The sequence below is a fragment of the Microcebus murinus genome, chromosome 2, assembly GCF_040939455.1.
Source record: "Microcebus murinus isolate Inina chromosome 2, M.murinus_Inina_mat1.0, whole genome shotgun sequence".
Taxonomy (NCBI): Eukaryota; Metazoa; Chordata; class Mammalia; order Primates; family Cheirogaleidae; genus Microcebus; species Microcebus murinus.
Window position 1 is genome coordinate 41091256 of NC_134105.1, and position 20715 is coordinate 41111970.

The window sequence follows — 20715 nt, forward strand, 5'->3', positions numbered from 1 at the left end:
AGAGATGATAATGATGATGAATAAAATACCCAACTTACTTCTCCCACCATTTCAAGTGTTAATCTTATAACTCAACGATGCTCTTTTAAAAACAAAACAGGCCAGGCGTGGTGGCTAACACCTGTAATCCCAGCACTTTGGGAGGCAAAGATGGGAAGATTGCTTGAGGCCAGGAGTTTGAGACCAGCCTGAGCAACATAGTGAGACCCTGCCTCTACAAAAAATAGAAAAAAATTAGATGGATGTGGTGGCGCCAGCTACTTGAGAGGCTGAGGTAGGAGGATCGGTTGAGCCCAGGAGTTTGAGGTTGCAGTGAGCTTTTAAAATGCCACTGAACTCTAGCCTGGCAATACAGTGAGACCCTGTCTCAAAAAAACAAAACAAACAAACAAAAACACTGAAGAATCCAGTATGGAACACAGTCAGAAAGGGCCGCTAAAGGATATTTAGGTAAAAACTCATCTATGTTGGAAAATAAGAACCAATTAATTCTAGGAAAATAAGGGAACTTTTTTAACTGGATAAATGGCATCTAACAGAAAAAAAAAAAAAAAAACCCACAAAACAAAAAACTCCACCAAAACCTATGGCTAACATCACACATTTACCACTACACTTGGTGTGAAGGCTGAATGCTTTCCCCTAAAATCAGGAGCAAGGTAAGAATATCTACTTTCACTATTCCTATTCAACAGCATACTGGACATCCCAGCAAGTACCATAAGGTAAGAAAAAGAATAAAAGGCATACAGGTTAGAAAGGTGAAATGAAATCCTCTATTGGCAGCTGACATTGTTTATGTAGAAAAATCCCATGGAATCTACCAAAAATTTAAAAAAACTCCTAGAACTAATAAATAAGTTTATCAGGGTCGCAGTATACAAGTTTAATATTAAAAAGGCTATTGTATTTATATACACTAGCAATAAACAATTAGAAATAAAAAATTTTTAAGTATCATTTATAACAGCACTGAAAAATAATATACTTAGATATAAATCTAACAAAATATGTGCAGAATCTGTATGCTGAAAACCACAAAACATTGATGGAAGAAATCAAAGAAGACCTAAATATATGAAAAGGTATACTCTATTCAATTTGGAAGGTTCAATATCATTAAGATTTGCCCCAAATCAATCTATAGATTCAATACAACTTAGATCAAAATCCCACCAAGATGTCATAGAAATCAACAAGCCAATTCCAAAATTTACTTGGAAAGGCAAAGGATTAGTCAAACATCATGTTGGGAAAAAGAAAAAATGAATAAAAAAAATAAAAAATAAAAACAAAATATAAAAAAAAAAAGGAAAAAAAGGCAAAGGAATTAGAATAGGCAAAACACTTTTGAAAAAGAACGAAGTTGGAGAACTACCTGATTTTAAAGCTCAGTACAAAGCTACAGTAATCAAGCCAGTGTGGTATTGGCAAAAGGATCTATACAATGTAAAGCAAGAGTCAACTTGATTATTCCTAAAAGTAGAGTCTCTTTAGTCTCTGAATGAAACTTTAGGTTAATCAGAATTCCTTTAGAAATGGGGAATTAAATGGCTTGGGAAGCCAAGTTCTACCAATTAATTTCCTGCTTCTCCCCTCCTCCTCCAGTGTTTTCTCTCACATGAATGATGACAGCACCGAGGCCAGATCTCAGGGCTTATCCATCCTACGCTCATTTCTTCCACCCTTCAGACAGCAGGACCTGTGATTCCTACCTCCTAAGCGCCATTAATAACTGCTCCTGCTCCTCGCTCCCTGGCAGCAGTGAAGGAGGCCTCATCATCTGTAGCCTGAATTGTTGGACCAGCTTTCCACCTGGTCTCCTACTTCCAGCCTGGCCCCTTCTGTCCATTCTCCCTGCAGCCCGAGTGATCTTCCTAAATCACGTTGCTCTCCTAGTTTAAATCCTTCTGCATGCCCAGAGATCCTCGGGGCAGGATGCATGCCTAGAGCTCCTGGGGGGCAGGAATTGTTCATTAGCCACCGTAGCCCTAGGACTAAGCACGTGTCTGGTGCTAGTGCACACTCATCGAATGATAGCTGAATAGTGGGTGGAGACTTCCTGAAGGAAGGGTAGGCCCTCCTGAACCTCATTCAGAGAGGTCAAAAGTCAATGGCTGGCCAGGGGCCCAGTGGCTCACACCTGTAATCCTGGCACTCTGGGAGGCCAAGGTGGGAGGATCGCTTGTGCTCTGGGAGGCCAAGGTGGGAGGATCGCCTGAGCAAGAGTGAGACCATGTCTCTACTATAAATAGAAAGAAATTAGCTGGACAACTAAAAATATATAGAAAAAATTAGCTGGGCATGGTGGTACATGCCTATAGTCCCAGCTACTTGGGAGGCTGAGGCAGGAGGATTGTTTGAGCCCAGGAGTTTGAGGTTGCTGTGAGCTAGGCTGATGCCATGGTACTCTAGCCTGGGCAACAGAGCAAGACTCTGTCTGCAAAGAAAGAAAGAGACAGAGAAAGAAAGAAAGAAAGGAAAAGCCAATGGCTAAGAGTGCAAGGAGGAAGCACCAAGGTTTATATCCCAGAGCAGTCTTGATTCTCATCCAACAATATTGGCTGCGTACCTACCATGTACCAGGCACTGTCCTAGGTGTCAGGGATTCACCTGTTTGTTTCTGACTGAAGATGGACTAACACACAATGAATGCATAATCACAAGCAATGGCAAGACCCTGAGGGAGAAATGCTTCTGCTATGAGAGGATGAGGAGTGGGGAGGAGGATCGGAGGCCTGACCCTATCTACAGGGGCAAGGAAGGCTTCCCTGTGGTGGTGATGATTATGCTGGAATCTAAGAGAAGTTACTGGCTGTAGAGCAGAGGAAAAGCTCCAGCTAGGTAGAGGCAGATGTGCAAAAGCTCAAAACTAGAGGAACTCAGATCCCTTTCAGGCAGCTAGAGAAGGGTGGTGTGGCTAGAGCCACAGAGTGAGGGGCAGGAGGACACTGGGTGAGACTGGGAAGGGCAAGGGCTGGATCCTAAAAGAATGAGGGATTTTAGCTGGAGACTGACAGGGCATGCCCACTGTCGTGTGGGAAATGGGCTGAGAAGGAGGCAAGAGTAGAAGCTGGGAGAACAGTCCCAAGTCCCAAGGAGAGATGCCGAGAGCCCAGCCCCTGGGGCCAGGGTTGTGGAGACAGCGGAGCGGCTGAAAGGTAGTGTTGTTGATGCAGCAATTTGACACACCTGTGTGATGGGAGCAAGGGAAGCGAGAGGCTGGGTGTCAGGAAAAAGAGCCGTTTGGGAATTTGGAACATCCCCAAGGCATTCTTCATCCTTAGTGGTGGTTTCCAGAAGCGAAGATGATGTCACAATTCCCAGGCCATTAAGTTATACTCCTTCCTCACATTCATTACTATGCAATTGCTATTTTATAGAAACTTTAATTGGTTTTCAGCATGTTGATGTATTTGTAGGGAAACAGAATCAGGCTTAATATACATGTCAAATGCTGCTAATGAGGACAGTAAGATTTGACAGCTTGAAAAATTATAAGGGACAATATTGGTCATCGCTATGTTGAGAAGGGGCCTGTTATTTATGGAAGCACATAGCACTGTGCCCTGTGGCAGGTGCTTTGACATACACCACTGCAGGTGGCGCTGTGTACACACATTCAATACAGACAACAATCCTATGAGGACGGTAGTATTGCCTCCTAGTTTAGATGTGGAAAATGAGATCCAAGAGGTTAAGTGATTTGCTCAAGGTCTCAGAGCTAGCAAGTAGCAGACTCAGGCTTCAGTCCTAGGTTTGCTTAACCCTAAATTCCACAATCTTTCCACTGTGTCACCATGCCTCATCTCCAACTGAACTGGACCACCCTCTGTCATCTGCCTCTTCCTCTCCTTTGGTCTAGAATGGCTTCCTGGCTGGCCATTCCCACCCTAGCCCATCCAGATCCCCAAACGGCCCTTTCTCCACACAGGGCTTCCCTCCCAACCGAACACCAAGCACACAAGCCCCTGTCATGACTCCTTCCTGTAAACCCTAAGTCATCACTCCTCTCAGAGCACTTACTCTGCCCTGTTACACACCTACATGTGTACTTACTGTGTTCACACATCAGACCCCTTGAAGGCAGGGACTTTATGTGTGCATGGGAGATGTTCAGTAGTTTGTGGATTTGAACCCATGTATTAAATTGATTCAGCAGATCAAAATGTTGGTAAATGAGGCTGAAGCAAATGTATATATGGAGTAAGGAACAAAATAGCTGATTATTTACATTTTTATTAAAAATGTTTCTTACAAAACGAATAGCAAGTTCGTGCAGTGCACACCGGCATTATGTAATTTGTGCGCTTCTTTTCAGGCACATATTAAAGTCTTTTGTACCTATATGCAAAAAGCATTTTGAAAAATAGAAGAATGGCCGGCCAGGCGTGGTGGCTCATGTCTGTAATTCTAGCACTCTGGGAGGCTAAGGCGGGCGGATCACTCAAGGTTAGGCATTCAAAACCAGCCTGAGCAAGAGCGAGACTCCCATCTCTACTAAAAATAGAAAGAAATTAATTGGCCAACTAAAAATATATAGAAAAAAAAAGTTAGTCGGGCATGGTGGCGCATGCCTGTAGTCCCAGCTACTTGGGAGACTGAGGCAGAAGGATTGCTTGAGCCCAGAGTTTGAGGTTGCTGTGAGCTAGGCTGACACCACAGCACTCTATCCCGGGCAACAGAGTGAGACTCTGTCTCAAAAAAAAAAAGAAGAGAAGAGAAGAGGAAGAGGAAGAGGAAGAGGAAGAGGAAGAGGAAGAGAAGAGAAGAGAAGAGAAGAGAAGAGAAGAGAAGAGAAGAGAAGAGAAGAGAAGAGAAGAGAAGAGAAGAAGAATGGAATTGTAGTCATAAATAAGTTTGAATCTTTCAATTACAAAAATCAGTTTTAAGACATTTAATAGATATCTTCTTGCATAATCCTTTCTTCAAAGACTTTTTATCTCTTTTATGAAACCCATACTTACCTTACTGTATGCCAAATTCAAACATTCATGCAATGGTACAATTAGAAAGGAACGTAAAAATCATTCAATCCAATTCTTTGATTTTGTAGCTGAAATAAAAGTTTAGTGATTTGGAATCTTAGCTCCAGGTCACAGAGCTGGATAGTGCCAGAGATAAGACTAAACTCATTTCTTCCAAAACCAAACTCTATGAAAGAGATGGCTGGCAGCCTACCTTGATATTGTTTCCTTTTTCTCTAGTAACAGGACTCCAATTTTCTTAAGAGGTTACACTCAACCTCTAAAAGACATTTCCCAGACTCCCTTACAAACAGATGTTGCCCTGTGACTACACTCTGGCCAATGAGATATAAGCATGAGTGTGTGGACTTTCAGGAAGTCTTCTTAAAAGGGAGGGATACACCTTCTTTCTTCCCGTTGCCTGGAAGGAAGACATGAGGGCTTTAGTTCTAATAGCCACGTAGGACCATGAGGAGGAGGACTGCACCTTGGGGCTGACTATGTAGAGAGCTAGAATGAGCCTGAATCCCTAATAACCTCAAGGGATCACCATAGCATTACTGGACAGCCTATTTCTGGATCTTCTTTACGTGAGAAAGAAAATACATTGTTATATTACTTTTTAAAAAACTTATTATTTTGAGTTTTCAGGTATATGCAGCCAAATATAACTAACCCATCCTGTTTCTCCATTCCTCCTCATCTCAGTCCATGGCAATTCCACTCCAGCTGCTCAGGCCAAACCTTCGAGTCAATACTACCCCACAACCATTCCACAGCAATTCTTATCGCTCTTCCTTCCAAACAGGCCAAGCTGTCTACTTCTCACCCTTCCACTGCTCCCACTGTGGGCCCAGCCCCCGTCCTCTCTCACCTGCTTCACAACAGCAGCCTCCTAACTAGTCTCCTGCTTTCACTCTTGCCTGCCACCCCTCTAGTTTCCAGTCTATTTTCCACAGAACAGCCAGATTTCATTTTTTAAAACAGAAGTCAACCCATGTTACTCCTTTGCACAGAACTTTCCAGCGGCTACCCTGACTCAGAGGGAGAGCAAAGTCCTTCCCGCAGCCTATCTAGCCCAATATGATTGTGTCCCCCCTGGTCTCCGATCTCACTACCACTCTCCACCTCACCCACCCAGCCAGCCACCCTGCCCTCTCTGCTATCCCTTGACCTTACCAGGTGTGCTCCTGCCTCGGAGCCCTTCTGCTTCCTGGAACTCCCCTTCAAGCATCCACAGGTTCTTTCCTTTACCTCATTCAGGCCTCTCACCAAATGTCATTTTGTCAGGGACCACCCTGAGCGCTCTATCTAAAATAGAATGCCGCCGGGCGCGGTGGCTCACGCCTGTAATCCTAGCTCTCTGGGAGGCTGAGGCGGGTGGATTGCTCGAGGTCAGGAGTTCGAAACCAGCCTGAGCAAGAGCAAGATCCCGTCTCTACTATAAATAGAAAGAAATTAATTGGCCAACTAATATATATAGAAAATTAGCCGGGCATGGTGGCTTATGCCTGTAGTCCCAGCTACTCAGGAGGCTGAGGCAGAAGGATTGCTTGAGGCCAGGAGTTTGAGGTTGCTGTGAGCTAGGCTGACGCCACGGCACTCACTCTAGCCTGGTCAACAAGCGAGACTCTGTCTCAAAAAAATAAATTAATTAATTAAATAAAATAAAATAGAATGCCACTCTACAGTCTATTCTTGACTTGTTCTTCAGAGCACTCACCACTACGTGGTGTTGGTTTACATCTATTATTTCCCTCCACCCACTGGAATGGTAAAAGCTGGTTAGTGTTGTTCATTGCTGTGTTCTCAGCACCCAGGACAGTGCCTGGCATGCAGAAGATGCTTGATACATATCTATCAACTGAATGAATCAGTAAATGAATGCTAAACCTGTGCCCTTCCAATGATATTACATCGCCTCTAATTGAAATCCAGGTTCATGTATATTGTTTACAAAGCCATTTGTTCCACATACAAATATTGCTAATGGAGCCACTTGCTAACCCTGTCAAAGATTGCTAAATATTTGCTGACAACAACAACAAGCCAGCTTCTTCTTATCAGTTTACTTAGAAGATCTAATAGGATGGCCTGGCTGGTGGCTCACACCTGTAATCCTAGCACTTTGAGAGGCCAAGGCAGGAGAATTGCTTGAGCCCAGGAGTGCGAGACCAGCCTGGGCAACAGAGCAAGACCCTGTCTCAAAAAAAAAAAGAAAGAAAAAGAAAAAAAAAGATCTAAAAACAATATAGTTTTCTATTCTAATAATAATTATTATGGTTAACAGCAACCACAAAACATTAACAATTTTGAGATAAGAACAAACGACAGCAGTACTCCAGGTACACCAGACCAATTTGTAAGATTCCAGAATCCAATGTCCTTCGTTAGCAGCCCCCAAAATACAAAGCCTTTTCTTACTGTCTTCCACAAGCTCCTCAGTGAGAAGAGGAGGGTCAAATCGACCACTTATTACCCAGTGATGAACACAGCTGTCCTCTCATAACTCTCCAGCTTTATGGGAAATCCTGGTGATTAATTTTAAAATGTGAATAAATAAAAGTCCACTAAAACAGATTTATTTTTTCATTCACAAACAGACTATTTCTTTTAAAGTTAGGAGCTTTTCACTTGGCCTTATGAACTGAAATAATAAATCTTTTAGTAAACTTTATTCACTAAATAGATTTTAAGCTCAGGGCATTTTTGGAGACAATGTATTACTAATATTTGTTTTCATCTGGAGAAGGAGCAAAGCCTGACAGAATACCCCAGTTCCCTTCCCATTTTCAAAGAAGACCAAGAAGCAAAGTCAAGCTTCTTCAAGCAGAGAGCAAGCTGAATTTTCCAAAGGAAAAAAAGCATGCTTGTTCTAAAAAATAAATTCAAAAATACATACTCCTCCCATACATTCTTGGTGCTTGCTGCTTCAAGCTGCTAAAATATTCTTTCTTTGGGAAAAAATACAGCTCCCAAGAAACTTCAGAGCTTGCTTTTGAAGATCCGTTTTCCTGTATATGAATCTGTCTCCATTAGCTGTGTGTCCTTAGGCAAATCATTTCACTTCTCCTCCCCTCAGGCTCCCCTGCAGTAACCTCACAGCAGCCCTAGAAGATAGATGGCTATTGAAGAAAATGCCTGTAGCGTGTGGAGCAGAGGGTCCAGCCCATAGTAGGTGTTCAATAAATGGTAGCCATTATCTCACCATAAGCAACTAGCCACACAGAAGCCTACTCAGGGCATCAGCACTTTTCAACACAATATACAAATAATTCATTTTTACAAAACACTTGGAATATACAGAAAAGTATGAATTAAAAAATCTCCCACCAGTATTGTGAATAAAACCTCCCTCAAACAAAAGAGAAATGGTGTGGACTGTAGACACTTTTTCCTCTAACAACTTTGAAATAGTGACCTCTGCTGGCCAGTGGGAAACACTGAGCCTCCCAATCGACTTCCACGATTGAGCAAGGGTTGAGCAAGGCTTGGTAAACCCTGTCCCTGGAACAAAAACCAGGTGTTGCATTACAAGGGACAGAAATCGTCACAAGGGTTACCACGATGTAATTGGGATGTTAACAAAATTAAAGGCCGGCCTTTCCATTTGCTCATCCGCCTAGAAGATTCTTTTTTCAAGCCCCGTGGTCTCCTATTTTTAAAATGTCATAATTGCATGCAAATGTTATAGCAGAAAAACAAAACAAGGGGCATTAAAAATCAATCTTCCATGTAAGCCTCAGATTTTCCAGCATGAAGATCCAAAAGCAGAAGTGGTGACAAATGTGTAGAAAACAGAGTGAAAAAGTCAGAATGCATCATTAAGAATGTTACAACAAAAGGAGGAAAAATAATCCCTGGGAGCACATGCCTGATTCAGCTGGGATAAACAGCCAACTACAAAGAAGGCTTTAAAAAGCCCTGCAAACTCCTTACAGATATGGCCCAGAAATCCAATTAGGAAGCTGTCAGGAGCCTTTTCTTCAAGCAGAAATATGCCTGATGGAAGAAGCCGCTCGAGAGACTATTGGCTGGGATATTTAGATATAAAGCACATTCCCCCCTCTTAAGGTATGAAATAAAACAGGTTGCAAACTGGTGGTCATAGAGCTGTGTAGTTTGGTTTGGCACTCACTGTATTTTTTTTTTTTTAATTTAGCTGCCAACACTTTCAACAGGGAGATTTCATACCAAAGTCAGAATCTCTGCCTTCCTATAAACCAATGGGCAGATCTAGCCACACGAGGCCAGCAGTCTCCCACGGCAACAACCAGCTGGGGCCAAGCCACAGCAGTGTCCCCAAGAAGACCACGCACGTGCTCTCCAACGGGCTGCAGTCCCCCCACCCCAGTGGGCCTCACATATCTCCTCACCTGTCTGGCTTTTGTAAACACTGGAGTCTAAGAGCCTGGATGTATAACAGCCCTTAGATGCTGATGGTGAGTTCAGTCCAGTTCAAACAAGTGTCAATCATGTACAAGGTACTTTATTAGGCACTAGGGATATAAAGAATAAGACAAGACCCCCAAACCCAAGGAACTCATAGACCCCTGGAAAAGAGAGCAAGTAAATGGTAATTATCATACACTGTGACATGTGCATTGAATAGATAGAGAAGTGGTAAATGCCAAAGTGATTAAATCAAACTTCGAGCGTTTTCAGATGACACCTTGCTCACTGAGGTCCAGCCTTCTTTTCTAATCTATGCACTGAAGGGTATAAAATTTCCCTCTGAGCATGGCTTTAGTGATATCTCATAAATTTCAACATGTATTTCTATCACTCATTAAAAAATATTTCTACCAATGTAATTTCTTCATTGTCCTGCGGGTGACTTAAAAATGTATTTCTTAATTTCAAAACATACAGAAAGCTTTAATTAATTATCATTTTTAATTGATCTCTGCTTAAACTGTCTTTATAGACAAACATACTTTAAATGATTTTAATCCTTTGAAGTCTGTTGAGACTTGCTTTATGGACCAACATACAGCCAGATTTATAAACATTCAATATGAGCTTGAAAAGAATGCCAGTATTCCAGTGGTCAAGTGCAGGGTTCCTTATGTGTCTGTTAGGTCAAGTTTGCCGATTACGCCGGGCAAATATTCTACATCCTTACTGATTTCTAAAATCTACTTGTTCTATTAGTTGAGACAGATGTGTAAAATATCTTGTAACTGTGAATTTGCCTACTCCTTATGGTTCTTATGTGTTTATGTATTTTTATAAAGGCATAACATACATAAAGCACACAAATCTTACATATGCAGTCCAATGAATTTTTACACGTATCCACCCATATAACCCAAATCCTTCATCATTACCACTGTTCTTTTATTGTCATTAAGTTTTAACTGTTCTTGAAATGCACATAAATGCAATCATACAGTATCTGCCTTCTTTTCTTAATATTAATATTATATCTGTGAACTCTACCCACATCACATATGGCATAGTTCATTCTTTTTATTGTTATGTAACATTGCATTGTAAAAATATAGGACAATCTTTTATCCATTCTACTGTTGATGTTGATGGACATTTCTTTTTTTTTTTTCTTAAGAGATCAGGTCTCATTCTGTCACCCAGACTGTAATCCAGTAGCATAATTATAGCTTGCTGTACCCCAGAACTCCTGGGCTCAAGCATTTCTCCTGCCTCAGCCTCCCTAGTAGCTGGGATTACAGGCTGATGTACACCACCACACCCAGCTAACAAAACAAAAAAAAAAATTTTTTTTTTAGAGATGGGGTCTAACTATGTTACCCACACTAACTCAAACTCCTGGCCTCAAACAATCCTCCTGCCTTAGCCTCCCAAAGTGCCGGGATTACAGGCTGGACGTTTCTGTTGTCTCCAATTTGGGGCTATTGTGAAAAATCCTGCTGTAGGCATCCTTGTAAACATGACTTTTGGTGAGCATATGCACTCATTTCTCTTGGCACTTACCAATTAGTAGAACTGATAGGTCACAGGGTAGGCACATGTTTAACTTTAGTAGAGACTGCCAACTTTTTTCATTCCTTCCAGTAGTTATATGAGAGTTTCAGTTGTACCACATCCTCGACACCTGTTTTATTTTTAGCCCTTCTGATGCATGCATAGTTGCTCATTATATTTTAAATTTGTGTTTACCTAATAACTAATGGTGCTGAATACCTACTTTCTCTTATTTGAATAAACCCCTTTTTGATGTCCACATTGCTTGATGTACTGTGAAGCTATGTTATTAGGCACATTAAGAACTGTATCCTTCTCATGAACTGAACCGTCTATTATTTTGAAGTGCCCCTCTTTATCCCTAGTAAGGCTTTTTGCCTTAAAGTATACTTTGTCAAAAACATACAGCTATACCAGCTTTCTTTTAGTGTTTGCATTTTTATCTTTTCCTATCCTTTTATTTTCAACACATCTATCCTGCTGTGGTCTGTTGATGAAATCTCTCAGTTTTCATTTGTCTGACATTGTCTTTATTTCCCCATTTTTGAAGATTAATGCTGAGTGGGTATGAAATTCTAGGTTAGTAGATCCCTTTCAGCACTTCGAAATTTCCATTCCATTGTCTTCAATTGTTTTTGTTGAGAAGTTAGCTAATTGTCGCTCATTTGAAAGTGGTCTTTTTCTGACCACTTTTAAGACTTTGTCTTTGGTTTTTAGCACCTTTATTATGATGTACTTCAGTGTGGATTCTTTTTATTTATCTATTTAAGGTTCATAAAGCTTTTTCGATCTGTGGCTTGATATCTCAACAAGCTTGGAAAAAGTTCTCAGCTGTTAAATTTTCAAAACTGCTTCTGCTCCATGAGATCTCCCTCTCCTTCCAGAATTCTAATTACACTTGTAAATTTTTTCATTGTATCATGCTTTAACCTGCCATCTGTATTTTGATATTTTTGACTTTCCATGCTTTATTCTGGATAGTTTCCTCTGACCTATCTCCCAAATCATTTTCTTCAGCTATGTCTAATCTGCAGTTAAACCTATCCATTGATGTCTTAATTTTAGTTATTCTATTTTTCTGTTATACAATTTCTCTGTGGTTTTTAAAAAATTTTTATGTTTTATAGATAAATACAAATTATAGTATATGTATATATGTAGTTTCCAGTTCTCTGATAAATTAGAATTTCATGTTTTAATCTCACTGAACATAGTAATCATAATTATTTTAAAATCTCTGGTAACTCTAATATCTGGAATCCCTGTGGATCTATCTATTGTCTGTTGCTTTTGTTGGTTCTCATCATGTTATGTTGTCTTTTCCTGTGCCTGGTTATTTTCAACTGTGTGCAGACATTGTATTTGAAAACATGTTTGTAGAAATAACTCAGGCCAAAGGTATTGTTTTCCTCCAGAGAGGATTATGATAGCTCCCGCCAGGGCCTAGAAATCCTGTCAAACAGAGATCCTCTGAATCCAATTTAATGAGGGTTTTAACTCAACTAAAGTTTGTGAAATTGACTTCCTCTTCATCCTTTGCATGTTGGGGTCCCAACCCAAAGCAAGGGAATTTACCAGCTCCTGTTGGCAGGTCCTGAACCCCAATTTTGTCCTCTATTCTGGGAGGCTCTGGGAACTGCCCCTACCCGCCACCTCATCCCAGTCAACAAATGTAGCCCTCCAAAGCAGTGTTGGCACTGCATGACCTTGTCCCTCAAGCCTAATTAACCCCTTGGACATTTGATCCATTTGGGCTAATTTCTTTCCATTAGGAATTTAGTTGGCATTCAGAAACAGCTGATCAGTTTCTATTATATGCAAACTCAGGAGCTAGAGGGTAGCGGGAGGGAGTGGTAGTCAGCCAGTGGGCAGGGAGAGAGGATGAAGCATTGATGCAGAGGAAGCAGAGAAGAACCATTTAGAGATCCCGAAGCTTTCCAGGTTCCTTATGGGGCCCAAGAGCAAATCTATACTTGTGCTCACCAAGACTTTCCTGTGCCCTCAAGATCAACTCTCCTTTCTGTGCTTAAGCTAATTTGAAGTGGAGATTGTGTCCTTGAAACTAAGAGTCCTAGATAGCTAGGAACAGACTAGTGTTTAATATTAATATTTTTTCAAGACTATAGACCACTACAAATGGATGGAGAAGTAAAAGGATAAATCAACCAAGAGTCAACATATCTTCAAAAGGCTATCAAAGTAAAGGTCTGTGACCTTAGTAGTCATTTTACAATGTTTCTCTGCCAGAGATATCCCACAGGAGGTTCCAGAACCACTTTACCGCCAGGACCACTTATAAGGTGCACTGAACAGAATCTGGTAAAATATGTGTATGCAGGGAGAACGTGAACACTTGAGGGCAAAGTACAGCCACAGAGCTCCGCTAAACAAGGCAGGTGACAAAGTGGGTTAGCACTAGGACATCTAAGGACAGGCTCTGTTTAATGATGAAAGGCAAAGTTCATTCTAAAGAATGGGAAGTGCCCAAAAGACAGAAATTTAGGTAAAGGAAACAAGAACCAACACATAATGGGGTGCAAGAGCAACTCATTCATGTTACATGCTGCAATTTCAAGGTAAGTATATGAACTGAATGGTTGTCAGCATTCCTTCAGTACCTATGAACCTAACTCTATTCTTCAAGCTTTTTACTAAATCCATCAGAGGGAAGAACTCTATAGCAAATGATAGTTTATATGCTTCAGACACTCATCTGAGAGAACACCACATGAGCAATCCACTAGAATAGTGCTTCTCAAATATAGTCTCCTGACTAACAGCATCATTTGGACACTTGTTAGAAATGCAAATTCTTGGGCACCATCCCAAATTTACTGAATCAGCAACTCTCCAAGTGGTTCTGATGCATGCTGAAGTTTGAGAACCCCTGATCTAGAAAAAACCCTTCTCTCAGTGTGATTCTCAGACCACCTGCTTAGACTCTGTTAAAAACTACATCTCTCATGAAGCAGCCCAGACTTCTTGAAACAGAATCTGCACTGAAGTGGAGCCCAGACTCTGCACATGTACTAAGCTCCCCTGATGATTCTGATGCACACCAAGTTTCAAGTGTCACTGCACAAGATTATAAACTGCTGAGGGCAGGAACTGCCTTGCTCATAGTTTCATTTACTTCTAATAGTTGTGCCATAATAGACACTAAGAGAATGTTTTTGAATGATTAGCTAGCTCCACATCAACATGCCCTTCACTATAGCAACTGCCACAGCTGCTTAGGAGCACGACTGAGAACCATAGGGGCATGTGCTTGCCCCTTTCTGGCCCCTCAAAACAACAACAATTTTGTTTGTTTAAAAATGGTCAGCAGCTTGATAAGAACAGTTGGATTGTGAACTGATGAATGAAAGCCATCTTTGTTTTAAGCTATTTGCTTTTAAAGGAAGATGACTATGGGTTGGAAGAGCAAGAGAGGGAGTTTGAGGGCCTTAGTACCTCAACTGCCTAGAGGTGAAGTTCAGACTAATTTAAGTAAAGTTGACAGACAGAACTGTTAGCCCGGGGGAATATGATCCATTTGGAAACACTATTTTGGCAAGAAAAGAAACCTCTGTTAAAAGATGGCTTTCAGCACCTACACCCTTTGTTTAGTTTTGGAAGAAAAACAGCCAAGAAAACAAAGAAAGACACTTTTAGAATTCAGGCCCCTTAGAGTACCATTAAACTCTTCAAATTACTCTATGTTAAGAGCAAAAGCTGATTTCTCAAGAAGTTAAACCTTTTCAGGTTTTATAAGCTAAACTCTGAGACAGAATTGAAATGGCTAAGGAAACACACGCACATGCGCACACCCCCATCCCAGAAATTAAATAATTGACCTTGTAGACACATATATTTCATTTAATAGGTCCCATTTTTTTAATTGTCAATTTATTTTTCTATTCAATTCAATATCAATGATTTACAAAAGGATATAAACAGATTATCATAAATATTTACAGGAAGACACACAAAACAATGACAAGGAAAAAATCCAGGAAAGTAATAAATTGTTGCTTATCCATGTCCACTCAACTGTACAAGGTTTATTCTAGGACAGATTTTCCATTCTCTGGGAAAGAAGTTTTGTGGATTTATACCTTCCATAAGGGCCAAACAAACATTACAAGAGTTGATACAATCATGTTTTGTACTGACAGCCAGAGAAAAACTTTTAAAGAACATTCTCTAATTTTCAGGCCAATGTTATAGCATCAGTGGGATCATAGGCAGGATGTGACTTCATCAAAGGAAATGCTACTCTCCTCTGAGCCTCCCTAAGGTCCTCCCCCTTGTGCACAGGAGAACGAGCTCCCTTTAATAATACCCTAGCCCAATGGATGGAGTATAAATAATCAACACATAATGGGGAAAAGAAACTGACCCTTTTACCTACTAAATACAATACATATCTGGGAAGGCAGTTTCCAAATCTCCAATAGGCAGGCATTATGTGGCCTGTACTTCACACAGAGAACATTCTCTTTAAAGAAAACAGGGATGAACATCTCAGAAGCATTCATATTACTCACCGAATATACCACTGCCCAAAGCATATGAGAAATAATGGCAAGAACCTAAACCTAGCCAGACATTTTATACAAGTCAGTCAAAGTTTTAAGAAACCATCCCATCTGTATCCTTAGGAATCCAATGGGTTAAATACCACAATTCTTCTTTAATGGAGGCAGAAGATTAAGAATCTTTGTCTCCCCAAAATGACTCATCCCAGGGCAAGACAGAAAATGGAATATAAAAAGCTTAATGGCTTTAATACATGGAACATGACAGTTCTCAATTAATCTGGCCACAATTTTCTGTTTGGTCATTTGTAAGAAACCACCACATTTGAAATTCAACTTTCACATTCAAAAGAGAGATCAACTCAACTTCAGACACAAAGCAAAAAAAGCAAAAGCAAATGGTAATAGCCTACATACCCAACACTTGACAATTGGGAAACTGTCCCATAAAGACACTTTAAAGGCCGGCAGGATTCATTTATAATTTGGCATGTACTGGCTGAAGGGGCAATAGAGCCTGGAGCTAAAATATTCTAGAATAAAGATATAATACATTAATGAAAAAGACAAATGGTAGATATATATGATACCACATTAAAGATTCATATATAATACCATGCTCACTTTAAAGAAAATATTTTGGGACACTAGAGGGAAACGATAATAGAAAAAGAATTACAAGGAAGCATTTCAGTCCAAAGCTAGTCCACTGAATATCTGCCACTAGGATTTCCAATCTTTCACCTCCAAAGAAGTTGATCTAATAGATTATAAAATTACCTTGCTCACATTTAGGACATACGACATACAGTAATCTCTCTGACATTTTGGTTTCACTTGCTATTGGATGACTAAGTTGTTTCTCACAATAAGGATTTTCCTAATGTATTTTAATTAGCCAGTTAACACAGCAGAAGCTGTGCCTTCTGTGAGGCCAGATAAGCTTCATGAAATAAATTGACCTAATGAAAATGAATGGTGGGGAAAATAGGAAAGTTTCCTGGTTTGTCTTGCAAAACTTTGTATATCACTTGAAAAACTCTGCAATCACTTAATGTTTTGTTCCAGAAAAAGAAAGCAAAACTAGCTGGGAAAATACACATACAGTTATTGCTTACTAGCATGATACAAATAAATTCATAGATGTCGGTCAGTTGTTTTTCAAAAACCAAATGTGAATGTTTAATCTTGTAACTTAAGAGCTGGATTTTTTCCACATTCCGTTATATAGAGTTAGCATCTGTAAATTGAGACCCTTTTTTAGACAATCATACAAATTTAATTTGTTCCTGGAAACAAAAACACAACCTAACAGATTAACAAAATATGTCCTTTAGACAATATTTTTTCTGTGAATTTTTCTACACTGTTACCATTTTTATCCTTCAGTAAATGATACTATTCTAAAAAAAGTTTATGTAAAATACTTCACGTTTACAGAGAGCTAAACCCTTAGAAAATTAGGAAGACTGTATCAAGTCGACCTATTTTAACTTCTGAACTGGCTCCACTCTTTTCAAAAGTAAATTCTAAAAATTTTTGAGTTATTATTATTAAGTTATATGAGCTAGAGACATTTCTACTGCCATAGATGCTTCTGTAAAATTGAATAAAGATTTTATTATACCACACACACAAAAGCATTTGGTACAGAAAAGGCAGTTTTCGGTTATTCTGTTGAGAATTTCTTTCCATGATTTCTCCCATTAAAGTATAGTTTTCAAAGCAACCACCACGACAAAGGAAGCATCTAATTAGTCCATTTTCTTCTGATCCAAGAATGCTGAACATTTACTGTCCCATCTGTAATTGTATCAGCAGTGTAATGAACACAGTTTATATTACTTAACTATTCTTTGAACTCCAAGAACTGTTGAAGTCTTTTCTGATGTTCTGCAGATGCTTGCACAGCACTAAATGAAACATAAATTCAAAGCATAAGCTTTATTTTACATTAAGCATATTAAGTGAACCACAGAGCACAGAGTCAATATTTTTCAAAACAATTAAAAATGAATAGAAATCTTCACTTATTTAGTACTTCTGAAAAAGTTGGATGAAAACTCTTTTTAATCTAATGAAGAGGAGGGCTTGTATTCAGTAATAGCATGCTTCTACCTTCTAAAAGACCAAAGCAAATTAAGACTGACAAGTGAAGGCATCGATTTTAACCTGCTCTGCTATGGAACCTGCTGTGCAGAGTTCCAGGCCTTGCAGTAGATTTTCTGGATTTTATTATTTTATTTAAACCAGATTCCAACATTATCTTTGAGTTGTGGAGTATTTGAATTGCCTTTAATATAAAAATGCTTTAAACTAAAATGTTTGGTTAAAGCACAATAGATTTCATTAATCGTTTTCAAAGGTAACAGCTTGGTGGTTTAGATTTACTTTTCCCTTTGAACATAAGTTATGTTTTGCATGGGAATACTAAGTTCTCTCTCCACCCTCGTCATCATAAAAATACATTACCTTGACAAAATTAGGGCAAATATATACTGAAACTAGTATAAGACTCCCTTTTAAACTTTTGGGCAAAAACTGAATACAATGAAAGATTCTGGTTTTCTAGTTCCTGAATAGTAATATATCATTACTAAATGATAAAATTCTAGATAATTAAAGGTCACCACGTTTTAAAAAGTGCCAAAACAGTCTTATTTAAATAATTTTGCTACAAATCATCTTTAAGTGCCTTATATACATCTCTGCTTTCTTAAACCATATAGTTCTCTCTAATTGAACCATCTGAAGTATTTCACTGTGCCCTCTAGATGCTAGTGAGACTGTCATCTCTAACTAAATGACTCTGGAACTCTCTCAAACACCAAATCTGTGCCTTTTCCCATGACTTTTCTCTCCACTAGCAGAGAGTGAACTATCCCTTACTATTTATTTATTGTTAGTACTCCTGACTCTAATAGGACTCTCTGCTCCTCAAATAAATTTTGATATGTTATAGGCTGGAAAACCAATAAATCAAATGTCCTAAATTAAGAGTAAATGGGAAAGGGGGAGGAAGTGCAGAGATGTAGGTCAAAAAATACAAAGTAGCAGATATGTAGGATAAACACATCTAGAGATCTAATAACATGAGGACTAAAGGTAATAAAATTGTATTAGTAATTTTTGTTAAGTAGATTTTAGCTGCTCTTGTCACACAAAACACCATGTGAGATGATTCAATAATTTACTTCACTATAGTAACATTTTACTATCTCTATGTATGCAAAAACATCATGTTGTAAACCTCAAATATACACAAAATTTATTTTTTAAAAAAGAATATATATCCAAGCAGGAAGTATTTGAGAAAAAAAAAAAAAAAAAAAGAATATATAGGTGCTGAATAATTGTTTCTAATCAGTAACTGGCCTGTGTTAATTTTCATGGCTCAAGAGTTTATTTCAGGCCGGGTGCGGTGGCTCACGCCTGTAATCCCAGCACTTTGGGAGGCCAAGGCGGGCGGATTGCTCAAGGTCAGGAGTTCGAAACCAGCCTGAGTGAGACCCCGTCTCTACCAAAAATAAAAAGATATTAATTGACCAACTAAAAATATATATACAAAAAATTGGCCGGGCATGGTGGCGCATGCCTGTAGTCCCAGCTACTCGGGAGGCTGAGGCAGGAGGATCGCTTGAGCCCAAGAGATTGAGGTTGCTGTGAGCCAGGCTGACGCCATGGCACTCACTCTAGCCTGGGCAACAAAGTGAGACTCTGTCTCAAAAAAAAAAAAAAAAAAGAGTTTATTTCGGCCGGGCACGGTGGCTCACGCCTGTAATCCTAGCATTCTGGGAGGCCAAGGTGGGTGGATTGCTCAAGGTCAGGAGTTCGAAACCAGTCTGAGCAAGAGCGAGACCCCGTCTCTACTATAAATAGAAAGTAATTAATTGGCCAACTAATATATATAGAAAAAATTAGCCGGGTATGGTGGCACATGCCTGTAGTCCCAGCTACTCGGGAGGCTGAGGCAGGAGGATTGCTTGAGCCCAGGAGTCTGAGGTTGCTGTGAGCTAGGCTGATGCCATGGCACTCACTCTAGCCTGGGCAACAAAGCGAGACTCTGTCTCAAAAAAAAAAAGAAAAAAAGAGTTTATTTCATTCAAACCTAGTTCTCAGAGGTACAGCATTGGGTAGCGAATAATTAGGTTTACGGTAATAATAGTTGTCACAATAATATATAATGTACAGTGGGCTTTATTTCTGCTAACACCAAATGAAGCTAAGTGGGTTTGAGAACATTCCCTTTTATGGGAGTATGAACAGTATTAGAAAGGTTGAAAGGTTCCGGGAGACAACACAGTCTACTGGTTAAGAGTAGACACACTGTAGATAGAACTAAGGGTTAGAAAGATTTGGGTCTGAATTTTGGTTCTGCAACTCACTATGTGCATAATCTTAGGTGATTATGTATTATGTATTATGTATGTGTGATTATGTATTAATCTTAGGTAATCTTACTTAAATTATTAGATAACTTGCCCAAAATTACAGATAGTCAATGATGTAAACAGACATAAATCCAGATGGTCTAGCTCTAGATCTAACATTATTTCCACCATGCCATTCTGCCCTAAATTCATGCAAAAGAGTCTTTTCTGACCTCACTGATTTTAGTGCATATATAAAATATGGCTCTTCTGAGAGAAAAGAAACTATGGCAGAATTTCATTCTCATTTTTTTTTTAGATTCTAGTAAAATTTTTAATTTTATTTCTTTTTTTAAAATTTCAGCATATTATGGGGGTAGATTCTCATAATCTTTAATCAGTCATCTATCTCCCTTTCTTATCTAATGAATCCCTGTTTTCCCTTTTCTCCCTGCTTTTGCTCTACCATCAACATACATCATATCTATTTCATTCTCCAAACTCATAGATAAGTGTTTTCTGAGTATAACCTACATGCTAGTTTACATCTTGGAGGCAGTCAAGTGCAATAGATGGAAAGAAGGCAGATTTTTAAGAGTAAAAAAGGCCTGATTTCAGATTCATAATGTGCTATTAGGTAAGTTTTAACCTCTTTGTGAATCAGTTTTCACATCTGTACAATTACGATAATCTCTACACCTCACAAGGTCTTTGAGAAGAATAAATGAAAGACATACATAAAGTTCTAAGTGTATTATCCAGGATACTGCTGTCCAATAAAACTTTCTGCAATGATGTAAATATTTTATACTTATATCATCCAACATGGCAGCTACTAACCACATGTAGCTCTTGAGTACTTGAAATGTGGTTAGTGTGCCTAACAAACTGAATTTTTAATTTTATTTAACT

General features: G+C 39.3%; 1 protein-coding gene across 1 annotated transcript in view; it reads right to left on the bottom strand.

The window, feature by feature from the left end:
• Positions 1 to 14765: 14765 nt before the first annotated feature.
• The window catches only part of NDC1 (NDC1 transmembrane nucleoporin), a 52632-nt gene continuing 46682 nt past the window's right edge, over positions 14766 to 20715 (bottom strand). The window contains exon 18 of the mRNA XM_012776307.3: positions 14766 to 17346. Within this exon, the coding sequence (XP_012631761.1) occupies positions 17283 to 17346 (64 nt within the window). The 3' untranslated portion in view covers positions 14766 to 17282. The remainder of the gene's footprint in view (positions 17347 to 20715) is intronic.